The sequence below is a fragment of the Anas platyrhynchos genome, chromosome 8 (assembly GCF_047663525.1).
Source record: "Anas platyrhynchos isolate ZD024472 breed Pekin duck chromosome 8, IASCAAS_PekinDuck_T2T, whole genome shotgun sequence".
Taxonomy (NCBI): domain Eukaryota; kingdom Metazoa; phylum Chordata; class Aves; order Anseriformes; family Anatidae; genus Anas; species Anas platyrhynchos.
Window position 1 is genome coordinate 19,144,043 of NC_092594.1, and position 12,884 is coordinate 19,156,926.

Below are 12,884 nucleotides of genomic sequence, written 5' to 3' on the forward strand. Positions count from 1 at the left end.
GATCAAGTCTCAAGCACTTTAAAAGGAGATTTCTGAGCTAGCATTGTTGCTAGACATGATATTTAGCACTTCAACACCAAGGCTATAAGAAAAATTAAGAAGAAAAGAACCTGAGTGATGTCAAACCTTCAAAAACGGATGAACAACAAGAAAAAGATCAATATTCAGGGTGTGATTCCCGCCACCCACTGAGACCAGTCGTATCTCCTGCCTCACAAATCTGAAGATCCAGCCCAAGTACAAGAGATCGTCCATCTTTTAAAGCAGTATAAGAGAAAGATAGGTAGTGATTCTTGAACTTTGATACTGGGAGGACTGAAATCCCTACTGTCTCTTGTGGTATCAGCATTACAGCACTTTTGTGAACAACAATTTCCAAGAACTCCCGTCTTCAAAGACAAGCACAGCTTAAACATGATCAAGATGAAAGTTAACAAGGATGAACACGATTTCTGCAGAGCTACTGGAAGAAAAATGGTGTTTTGGAGAAAGCTAAAAACAATACATGCTGACAAAACAAACAGAACACCGGCAACACAGCTTCCTTCCTCTCTTATGTCCCTCAGACTTGCATCTCTCAGGTTGTCTACAAAAAATGAACCTTTCCAGGCAATGAACAGCCAGATGCAGCTCTGCTGGCTGTAATTTCAAGTCTGTCAAGTATTACGAAGAAGGAGGAGGAAATAAAAAAAATATTGGGCGTAAACCGTTCGGGTACAGCACCACTGCTATTTTACAGATGATAAAGATTCTTCAGGTTTTATCCATTCTAAACCCCTTTAAAGTGGCTGTATCAGAAATACAGATAAGGAGAAGCATCTATAATATGACTGATTTATCAGAAAATATATTCAAATACCATGGAAAAAGTACCTTTCAAATAACTCCTAGTGCTTGTAACATAATCGGCAGGGACAGGTATGCTATACAGGGTGAGTGATCTGACAAGTTATTACTATCCTCACAGGCACCTACTTTGTCCTTTGCACTTCAGGAGGCTGACTTCCAACGAATTGTCAAAAGGAGAAAACAAGGAGTTTTTTTTTGAGGAAAAGGACACCTTGTATTAAACTGTCCTCTGAGTTGCTGTTTGGACAGCAAAGAACTTTCCCATGAAAGCAGCAATCAAGGATGGAAAATGAAAACAATTTTTCCTACTCATTGTGCAGGCCAAATACTTTGCACAACTTGCATCTTCAAGTGTTGAATTTTGCCCAAATTCAAAAAGAAAAGCAGATGAAAATAATCAAGACAGTTTTGTTGGACTACTACCTTAAATAATGCTGGTCTGTATATTACTTTCTGACCTACTGCTTATCCTTGGCCATATCCTACTGCTTATACCTTCAAACACAGCAGGGAAGCAGCCGGGAGCCATTTTTCCTATTAGTACTATAAATTGCTTGGACATCTATAACAACAACAAAACAGATGAAAAAAGAACACAGTGAGGGTTGAGTCTGGGTGTATGTGTTGCTGTTGGGATGTGTGTGTGTTACATGACGAGATATGATCAGATAGGTAGAGAAGTAGAATTTTGAGAAAAATAAATGGTTTCAGGTGAAAGAGAGCTAAATGTGTCTTACCAGTCTGCAAGAGTTTGATGCCAGATGGTTTCAAAGTCTTTTGAGAAGCAATTCAACACAATCAATATATGGTACCCTACCTATCATACAACTTGTTTTTTTAACTTCTGCTCAGATCACGTAGGAACTGCCACACCACCCCACCAGCATACAGATTGCTTCCTTTCTTCCTGCAAGCTTTAGTACAAGGTAACATCAGTTTTATGTAGCACTCCCACAACAAGTCCAACGTACTTGTTTTCAGAACAAACTAAATACCAGCGATTCTTGCAAAGCCGGGTTGAGGGTGCTGTGCCAATAGGGAACTTTACTCCACCCTGAGGTCACCACTTGCGCCTTTTGTACGGCGAGAAACCACAGCTTTGCCAACATCATCAGGTGGGAGGTGAACTCTGCTTGACTGGCACAGACAAATTCATAACAACCTGCGGCTCTAACACCAGGTCATGAGACAGAAAGCCAACAGCCAAAAGCTTTAAGCCTCTAGCAGCCTGAAAGCACGCAGCTTGCACTTACCAGGTATGTAGCAGAGAAGGAACATTCTGAAAATGAGAGGTTATGGCCAGCAATATGATTTCCTACCCTGCCTATGAATCATGTGGTCTCCCTCCCTCTTACTACTCGGTTCCACCTGTGTTTATAGGAATACCGGGTTAATCTCTATGCAAGCATCAAAATAGGGCAACTGCCAAAGCCTAAGGTCTTTCCAAACACCAAAGATAAGTAGAAGAAAGGCAGTAAACAGAGTTTGTTTGTATTTTCTTAATCTGCTTCCAAATCAGGGACCAAATTTAGTGGTGAAGGAAGGGAACACAGCACAGGCAAGAAACTCTGGTCTAGGTAACTTTTGTGAGGACATACCAAGTCCTCCATCTTGTGGACAAAGGCTTAATTTCCAACTGACAGTACCTTAAAAGATTCTTCTTGGACACTGGCACGAGTTCCACTGAAGAATATATCCGGCATTTTAGACTGACCTCATGACTTACCAGGACATGGCTTTAAGAAAATTAATGCTGTAAAAGTAGGCATGGGAATCATGCTGTATTTTGCAGCATTTGGCACTTTTCCTGTAGCCATTATTCCTGGAATCAAGCAAACACAGAGACAATTACAGCCTCTATTCTAGAAAAAGGACCTGGCCTTCCTGGTTAGAGTGCAACTGAGCTTGAAAACCTGACTGAAGGCTACTCTCAGAAGCATCAAAATGAACAGGAAAATGAGTACCAAAAAAAAAAAAAAATCAAACCAAAACAACAACAACAAAAAACAACCACAACCAACCCACCCTTCATTCTCCTCTCTTCTAAGTCAGACTTGCAATTTTGAATGCTTGTGGCTGGTGACACTCAAAGGTTGCCCAGAGGCCTACTGCGAGCAAACACATCAGTGGAGCTGTCTCACTTCTCTGGCAGGCGCCCACGTCCCGCCATCGCCCTACTAAAGTCCCTGCTGAGCTTGCTGCAGGTGCAAGAGAAGAAAAATGCCATGTTGTGTATCATAACAATAGATCCACTGCGTAAGGAGCAGCACTGTTCAGCTATGTAAGGAAACTCTATGTACACTTGCCATAGCTACTTGTAGATGCCATCATCTGCTCAGATAATCAGCTATTATAGAAGTCCACAACCCAGTTTTTGCAGTTAGGTTTACCATGACAATTCCAGCACCATTTCCCATTAAATCCACAGAGTATATACATATATAGGAAGGCTGCTGACCATTTAACATTTAGAGACAATTCTGCTGAAACTGTATGCAGTGACTGTAGTTGCATCATTTGCTTGCTGAGTTCTTGTGCAGATCTCCCCCTCTCTCCCTTACTAATAGCAGTCACACAAATACGTAGAAAATTAAGTGGAATGGGATCATTAGGTCTCCCTTCTGCCATTGGCCCAGTTTCAAAACTCACCATTATTAGCTCTTGTAAAAAACATTTGTGCTGTCTGATGCCAATTAGCCAACAAATCTAGATAAAAGGAAGTATTCCCTTTGTGGAGAATTAAAGCTTTGAAAAGGTACGTACCTCCACAGGCTAGAGAATGAATCCGTCTCTTGATGCCAGCAAGCCATTTACAAATGCCGTCCATACGCTGTATGTTGCTACATCACATAATTCCCTGACTTTCGTGTTACAGAGTTGATGTGACACTTTCTCCCAGCTATCAGAAAATAGCAATGAGCTGGTCAAGCCTCGGTTTACCAGAACGCCCCTTCCTCCTGCTTACATACAAATGAAGCCGGTTTGTTCCCATGAGCTTTAAATAGCCATGACAGATCTTTCTGACAGAAGTCACTTCAAGTATTCATCAGAATTATGCAGGTTTCCCCTCCCTCTAGATTTCTGGAGACAGAAAGAGCAAGAGCACCCACAGAGTATCAGATAAAGTTAGGCACGAGATGAAGAATTTGCAGGAAGGTAAGCTGCTGCTCACGTCTGCCTTCCAGAAATCCCCAGTACTGTATTTTTGATTCTGCGTCGCATTAACATGTAAATTGTATGAAGAAGCCCGCCCAGAAAGGTGGGAAATTCTAAAGGGTACGTCCTGGCAACCACCCCAAGATCATCTAAATGAAACTTGGAAGGGATTGGGACTGTGCTGCCACGAGTTCAACTAATCAGTTTGCTGAAAGTTTGCTTGTTTTGGGAAGAAACATGTTTGCCCAAAAAAGGCTAAGGCAGAAGGTTTTCATTTTCTGATCATGTAATTCAAAAGCAGCTACAGAACAACCTCATTGGTTCAGGCTAACAAAAACAGTCTCTCCAAGTTTGCAAATTAGTATTCTCCCTGATCTACAGAAGAGGAGGAAAATGACTGAGAAAGACTTCATAATCAGTACCTATTAAAGGCTGGTTCTGAGGTAGAAAAAACTTAACTCAGTAGTTTCCATTCTGGTTTCCTTAGGTAACAATCACTGCTTGTGTAGCCACTGAAGAATGTCTCAACGATCTCAAAAGGCACAAAATTTAAATGCTCTCCAGCTTGCTACTACTTATTATCTTAAGACAAAAGCTGCTGCAAAAGTACATTCCATTACTAACGCAACGTGCTTTGTACTGAAAACAAATCCTCTTGTTTTTATGAGCAACCTATAGTATTCCCTGAACTGCTTTGATTTACCATCGCTTGCTGGAGGACAGGAAGCAAGGTTGGCAATATCACATGCTGAAAACATCACACAATGCCAGCCGCAAGTAAACACTGAAAAATATTCCCACAGTGTGCCCTTGAAGAATGATGCCTGGCCTAGCCCAGAAATTCAATGTCATATAAAAACGTACACATACTGACTTATGTTAGGCAAGAGAAGGCTTTCACCGAGAGGGTGAGAAAGTAAACCTAATGATCTAAGTAGCAATAAACTATATGCTAAACTTGGAAAGCCATTACAAAAACTTCTCTCTCATGTTTGCATCTCGATGAGGTTTGAATACAAACACATCTGAATTCTGTGCTAGCAAGCAGAAAAGTACCAATAATTCACTTCTCCAATGAACAAATTAAATACATGTAAACATGACTTTAAAAAACACTGTACATACACCTGAACTAATGAAGAAAAAGGTGTACACACATGTGCAGCAAGGAAAAGCTCAAAAAAAAAAAAAAGACTTTAACTTTCCCATTACTTTATACCTAGTCACTTTAAATTTCCAGCAAAACACCTAGGTGCCTCCTACCCAATCCCGCCTCCCTGGAGTATTGCAGCAATACCGTCCCCTATTTGCATGGACAATGTCATGAGGGATCTCACCTGTGAACTGCATTCTGCGGTAATCCCAATGCCTCTACCATGGTCCTGCCACCATGCCAACCAGAAAGTCAGTGCAGCCTCTGCATGCTCCTCTCCCGCACTGTTTTCCCCGCCGCAGACGGTTTGGAATGCAGAAAAGCCAGAGCTGAAGCCCGTCAAGCGCAAGCCTCTCTATTCAGCTCCTTGGCTCCAGTTGAACAATAGCTGCCCTTGGGTTTCTCGCCTCCCTTGCCAGCGCATGGGATGCACGCCGCTCTCCTTGCGAACAGCGACATAATCTCCCCGGGACAGGCAGACACTTCATTTTTCCTGTCCCAAGGGAGGGTGGGGGAGCTGAGCGCCAGCGCAAGCACTCAGGGTGGGGTGAAAGGGGGGGTGTGTGGGCAGGAGGAGACTCCTGTTAAGCAGAAACACGCCCGATGCTGAGAAAAGTCAGGGATTCTGAGCAGCTGACTCAAAGTCTAAAAGCAGCAGCAGGGAAACTTAAGAGGCTGATATCACTGCGTAAACTGTCCGGGCTGCAAGAAGGCAGTCAAGATGAAAACGTGGTTTTGTCAGCTGAACAAGGAACTGTGTCTCTGAATGTGCCTGGCAAAATTCCACTTTATTTGCAAATGTAACCCCACTTCTGCCCCTTAAACAGCTTAGGAAATATGCAGTACTAAAAAATACCCTGCAGATTCACTTAAAAGAAAACAATGATTTTTTTTCCTCTTTGTTTTGTTGTCTCCTTTTTGTTGTTGATGGCGCTGTGTTTTTTTTTTTGTTTGTTTGTTTTTTTGTTTTTTTAATTCATAATGTGATTTATGGCTTTGAAAATGAAATGGTTAAGTCTGATACTGAAAGCCTTTTTCCTGAGCTCTTGTTTATTTTAGAAGTGCCAAGAGCTGAACTTCTAGGTGTAACATTGCTTCGAATGAAAAGGCAAAAGCTGCTCTTCAAGACACAGAAGCAGAAACCTGCACATTTTGGTTACTGCTGCCATCATAATGTCTCATACATTATAAGGCCCCCGCTGCAAATAGCGTGTCAAGTTGGATCAGTTTAAAAGTCCACGGCTTGATTCCCAACAGATCCCACCTGCCAGTCAGGGACTGGAGCAGACAAGCACACACACAAGAGGAATGCAAAGTTGTTGAGCCTGTTGCTAAACAGGCTAGCATTGCTCCTAAGAGAGCTAAGAGGCTGCACGCTTGCCCCTACCTTCTGCAGTTTTAGGTGTGCTGGAGGCAGGGGGCAGAGTGATCTGAACTGTTTGCCTCCAACTTTGCCACTTGTTTACAACGTGGTGTTTTCGTCCAGTTCAGTCCTTTTCTTCCTCTAATGCCACCCACCTCATTACTCGAGATGAACTTCTGTACTTCTCTTGGGAAACAGCCTCCCACACCCTCACAGTCTTTCCCCTGGAAGAAACAGCAGCTTTGGTCACCCTACCCCCTGCCAAAGCTCACGTGAGATATCTGTGTGAAGAGCACAGCACAGGCCTTGGGAAAGAAACTTGCTGAATGTGTGCTTAAACAATACTGACTGCAAAATAAATAATACAAAATTGTAATTGCTCCCTCACCCTCTAAAGCTAATCACTTAACTACACCCAGGGCTCTTGCACAAAGTGCTGGAACAGAACAGCAGCTCAAAATCAGGAGAGAATAAAAAAAAAAAAAAAGGAAAAAAAAAGATCAACACCAAACCCCCCAAACCTGTCACTGACAGCAGTATAACAAAATAAACAGTCCCTCTAAAGACAAATTAGTTTGACCTGCTGCTTAGAAACATCCAATTACCGGAAACGGTAGGGCAAAACGGTCTCATGATCTCAGCTGATCAAGATTCTGCAAAAAAGCAGTAACCGCTTGTGAACGATTGCCATCTCTTCTCCCTTGCCAGCCCCGCTCCACAAAACAAAGAAATACTACAGTAATTATATAGAACATTTCATTCCAGAGCACTTTACCAACTACATTCACAGCACCACAGAAAAGCATCTCTCTTGAGGGTGGAGCAACATCAGACAATTCATGTATACCACACAGAATGATAGAAGAGATGGAAAAATTAAGGGCTGGTATGCTGAAGTTAGCCTGTACATCTCTTCAAAGAGTTCTAACGCTTTTATGGGTAAACATTTTTCTTCTCTTTTTTTTTTTTTTTTTAAATAACAACAATAAACTCTTTTTTTAAAGAAGTTTCTCTGATTACATTTCCAGTTTTTGTTTCTACGTTTTGCTTTTTCATTTCACATCATTCAGGAATTCCCTGTTTTTAAATCAGGTTCAAACACAAGGGTTGAATTTTGGATCCAGCTCCAAAATAAGGCCATAATCTGCCTGCTAGCAAGTAGTTTATAAATAAGCCACTTTTAGTGACTTGGGTAGGTCCGGTCTTTGTATTTATTTTTTCTCAACCTTAACACGTCTTGTAGCAGCCTCAAAGAAAAGATTTCTGAAATGCTGAAGGAGCTACCCAACTCAAGCAAATACATCTTCTGAAGATATAGGAAGAGACAGCACATTAGGAAGATTATTAGAAAAAAAAAAAACAAACACTAAATTGCACAAGTACTTTGAAGTATTCTAGAAATCTACACAGTTTCAGATATTTGAAACACAATTTATGAAGCCTAGGAATAAAAGTTATTTCCAGAAGACTGCAACACCGGTTAAAGATTATCAGAAAAGACAGCAATAACATTACCCATGCATTGCCATGTGACTTTTACTCAAATCACCAAATCTTCTGACAAGTGTAGGCTTCTACTTCTCACAAAAAAAACCCAAACACAGAAAAACCCTGTTGAATCGGAAGAAGGGAGGTTGCCACCAAATATCTGAAGAAAAACAGCAATTCAAGGAATTAACTCGTTCCTGGCCAGCTTGCTGCTGCTGTTCAAACCTCGTGGGAAGGCAGTGAGGGAACCACACACATTTAAAACTTCTGTCTCCAGAGGCTGCAGCTGAAGAAATGCATTAGCAATGACTGAGCAGAAGCAGTAGAGCAGAAGAGATAAAAGAAAATAACTGAGAATCGGACTTTTTTTAATTAACTTTTAAATGTAAATCAATTTCTTTTAATATAAATCATTTGCAATTAAATGCAAGATGTTGCCTTACGGTCTATCTCCCTGTGATCTATCTGAACTACTTAAATTAGAAACATGTATGGGAACACTCAGCAGAAGATTTTTTAAAATACTGTGTAACATGGGGAGAGATGGGTCATTTTTTCTTAAAAAAACAGTTGTCTGCACTTAGCAAAGTTTCCAATACTTAATTGGTATTTGCACAAAGAACTGAAATTAATTTAAAAATTGAGAAACATTATTAAGTTTCCTAACATGTTAGAGCCCTGCTAATCTGAATAAATGTGCATTATTGTAGTAGGTGCTGATTATAGTTTCTTCATCATCAACAAGTAGTGAATTCACCTCACGTCACTGGGCCCACCTATTGAACATGTTACCTTCAAAAAGCCTGAGAGAGATGCAACACAACATGGCAACGGCACTCCAGTGCAGATTCCCTTCCTCCCACGAACACCCCAAATGGCAGCAGCAGGGGGAAAAGCCGCATTTTCCCCACACATGTTCAGAAATAGCACGTGAAGCCTTGGCTCCCTCCCACGCGCACACGTTGGGCAGCGGTCGTGAGGCGCAGGCTGTGGGGCCCTGGCCCTGTGAGGAGAGGCCGGGGTGCCCTGCACTGGTTGTAGCCGGTTCTGGCTGGTCACAGCTGGTTCCAACCAGTTCCATCCAGTCATGGCTGCTTCTGGATGGTCCTGGCCAGTCACGGCTGGTTCCAGTCTGCTCGTTGCAGCTGGTTCTGACAGTCCCTCTGAGGAGAAGGGTTTGGGTGGGCTGCCGGCTGTGTTCAACCCACCACAGCCTGCTTTACCAACACCAGGAATAAAACACTTCTTCCAAAACTCAGTCTCTAAAACCCAATAGAAAACATTCCTACAATCCTTCCCATCTGCTCGCTCCTGGGCAGAACTGTTAACACCTCACCCTGGTCACCTCACCGTGGTCAAAGGGAGACCGGAGTGCTAACCCAATGGTGGCCATGACAGAGCAGCCACCCGATGCTTCCTTAGGGTTTCCCAGCAATTAGACCAGCAATCCTCACTGTTTAGCACACATAAAGTCCTTCCCAGCATCTCCTACAGCTAAAGGGTAATAAAATTGGCTGGAAAAGCAAAGCACTCATTATTTGCACGGCGCTGATACCTTGGGGTCAGCAAGGTTGGTGACCACTGCTGTACTTTCCTGCTGCTCTCTTAGCCCAAGCATACCACGTAACAGTGGGGAAAGCCTGTCTGTGAGGAAAAAACTAAATGACTTGAATTTTGAATGGTCTCACTGGTCAGACCTGCACCAAAACTACATGCAACTCTCTGGAAAAAAGAGGTTGCTAGTCAAGCAAATGTTGGCAGTTGAAATGGAAAAAAAAAATCACTGGATAATACACAAGATAAAGCAGTCTCAACTGTGCATCGGGAATTATTAGCTTGTAGCCAAAAGCACTTTACTGGACACCGAGCTGAATCTTAATGGGCACTAATCACCACTAGAACTTACAGTCCTCTCCATCTCCAGGGCTTCTCTGGGGAATCAGGGATTTGCTTGCGACACGGAGGTGCCTGCTAGAAGAGTTTATGATAAACTCCAGTGGAGTTCAATAGCCCACTTTTCCTCTGTGGCTTTATTATTTTTCTTTTAAGTAAATTATCTCTCTGCTGTGCTGCTGAGACATCTTTGGTTTAAAGATAAAATCATAGTTATAATTCTTTCCTCCCCTTGTGCTATGAAAGGGCAATCAGTTACAACAGGGTTAGCAGGTTAGCAAAATATGCAGCACACACCTGAATAAGTCTAATTTAATACATAAGCCACCTCATATATTATGCACTTTTTTATTTGTGCAGCTATAAAAGTAGTTTGCCCACAGGAGGTATGTCACTGCCCCAGTGAAGTGTAAACATCACAAGATGGCACAGGAAACACCATAAAATTTGCTTCTTTTATTTATTTTTTAAAAACTCTACTTGCCTGCTTCCCAGAGGCATTGTGCAGATTAATTAGCTCATCTTCATAGACCATTTTGCAGATGTAAAGTGCTATGTAAGTAAGTACTATTGCTGCCTGATGGAAAAGAAATCTCCTGAGGTCTTGCATGGAAAAACCCAATATATAACTGACAATGGATTTCTTGCCCCATTGTAGCCTTCTTAGCAAGCTCTGCCATCTTCACCCAGAACTAATTACAAGAAAGAAAATCCCCCCAAACTTTGCATTCTGGGGCAGCAATAAAAACTTCTTCAGCACTGTTTCTGCAGACTTACGAACACATTTCAATACCTGCAGGGACACTTCAGCATGGGCAGCTCAGATGTGCAGATGGAGATGTGCCAAAAGCCACAACAGTAACCCTTAATGCCAAAATAAAAATACACGGATTCACAGTTTCCAGTGCTCTAAAGAGAAGATACAGGACAGCTCACTTATTATTACGGTACATTACCAACCAACACTGCCTGTCCATATATGTTTGTTACGAGCAACTCTGATGTAGAGTTACATGAAGAGAGTACATTGGGAAGAGAGGGAGGTATGAGAAAAGACAGGTTCAGGCCTCCCAGAAACAATACATGAAATAAAAGCAGGGGAAATAGAAGTGGCCGGTCCATTTTTCAAGCTCCATTAATATAAAAATGTGATGGTTTTACTAGTCTGACTAGTGCACTTACTAAAACTGATCTCTAAGTTCCCTGGAAGAATGACTAGAGTGGTCCTCCATAACAACTCCACATTTTCCCCATCTTTTGTACAGGCTTGTGTATCACATATATTTGTGTTTTGATTGCTTCAAAGTTTGGACTATAAGAAGATTACAGACACATGAATGCTACAGGAATGGAGGAACTTGTAACAATGTGTAAGTAGCTAGAGAAAGATAGGGAACTTAAGGCTATGCCTAGGACAGAAAAATGTGCAACCCTAACGAAATAGTTGTCACAAGCAAGGCATGAGCGTGCTGTAACTACAAGCCCTAACTGCAATGCATGAAGACATACCAGAAGTAGTTCAAGTAACAGCAGCTGTACGAACGTGAGAGCACAGCACTCAGCAGTGGCAGAAGTGGGCTTCGCTGTGTGAAGTCAAACTGATTCTCCTGGAGGGCAGATAAAGACAGAACCAGCACCAAAAAGGGTGGTAAAGCAGCATTATAGAAGTGTACACACACCCTTTTCTGTGGAGAGAACTTAGTATATTTAATTTCATACAAACTTAAAGCTAGGTGCATATAATCTGAGTTCATAAATATTTGCATTGACAAGTATTGCCATCAGTGCATGCTAAAGCAGTAAACTGATTAGCAACTAGTACTGTAAATAGAAGTCCAAACCAGATTTAATTACACCAATGTTTTTTTTTAATTACTTTAACAGTTCAAATTAACTGTAGAGAAGACTTCAGATAAGGAAATTCAGGTTGTAGGAAGATAGGTTAATTTTCCATTAAGTGTTAAGTTGGTTGTTACTGAAGGAAAAAGGAACGTATACATGGTTGGGTGAAACGTAATTACTTTTTGCCACAAGATCAAACAACTATAAAAGAGAACCTACAAAATTTAACAATGCACAGTAAGTTCATGCATGACTTAAGGTAGATTTCTCTACGGTATTTCATAAATATTTTTCTTACAAAAGCTAAGGAAAACGATAGCTTCCTTTATAACGAACTGAGGATTGATTAGAACACACTCAACAAACCTGCCAAATGGTCCAAGAGCTACCATTTCGTAGCAATTAATACATTGCACAACATGCTGTATTTATAAAGTGCTCTTTGTGCTCACACAACAAAACTTTAAAATCTTCTAAAGCAATTTCTTGTGTGTGCTGGAAGTAGTGGGCAGGAACATAAGAGATTTCCAAGAAGAAAAAACCTTAATGGATTGTGTGTCAATACTAGAGAGTTAAGATTATTTGTTCATACCCCTATTAATTTCTGCTCTAAAAAGGTTTAAGAATTGAACAGATAAAACTTGCTTCATGACAAAACTTGGCTTTCAGCACAGATGATCTGTGTCCAAGGGAATAAAGTTTCAGCAGCACTCAGAACAAAACAAAATCCTCTGGCTTCTCTTGGGTTTGACAAGAAGAAAAAGACAGCAGCTTGGCAATTTTCTGTATACAAATAACTCCAATTGCCCAGGGGGAATGTCACTGAGATCTAGGCATCCTGTTTGTTATATCTAGCCTCCCTGGAGTTGGTTTTAATTTCAAGCAGAGTTGTCTAAATTCTTCATCCTTCCGAGGTAGGCAAATTGCACTGTACATAGTCCAAATTTCAGATTACTTCAGGGCTTTTCCCAAAGTTTCCTAACCTCTTTTTGTGGATGCTGAAGTTAGCAGGCCACTTTCCACATACCGCATGCTTCCTCGTGTCACTCACTGGTTGTTTAACAATGCCCAAAAGCAGCTGTATTTTACAGGAGGTTTTTTAAAACGCAACTTGTAGTTTGCATGTATTTGAATTTTTGG

At 41.4% G+C, this 12,884-nt stretch overlaps 1 protein-coding gene across 12 annotated transcripts in view; it reads right to left on the reverse strand.

Moving 5' to 3' along the window:
• Positions 1 to 12,884, reverse strand: part of RASAL2 (RAS protein activator like 2) — a 176,932-nt gene that overhangs the window by 72,735 nt on the left and 91,313 nt on the right. Inside the window, exon 1 of one of the 12 annotated variants that reach the window (XM_072041667.1) lies at positions 8,802 to 8,850. The exons of 9 other annotated variants lie outside the window; for them this stretch is intronic. In XM_072041667.1, the coding sequence (XP_071897768.1) occupies positions 8,802 to 8,835 (34 nt within the window). In that variant the 5' untranslated portion in view covers positions 8,836 to 8,850. Of the gene's footprint in view, positions 1 to 3,612; positions 3,742 to 5,342; positions 5,690 to 8,801; positions 8,851 to 12,884 lie in introns of those variants that run through there. 2 more of the 12 variants (XM_021272313.4, XM_072041668.1) reach the window with 2 other exon arrangements.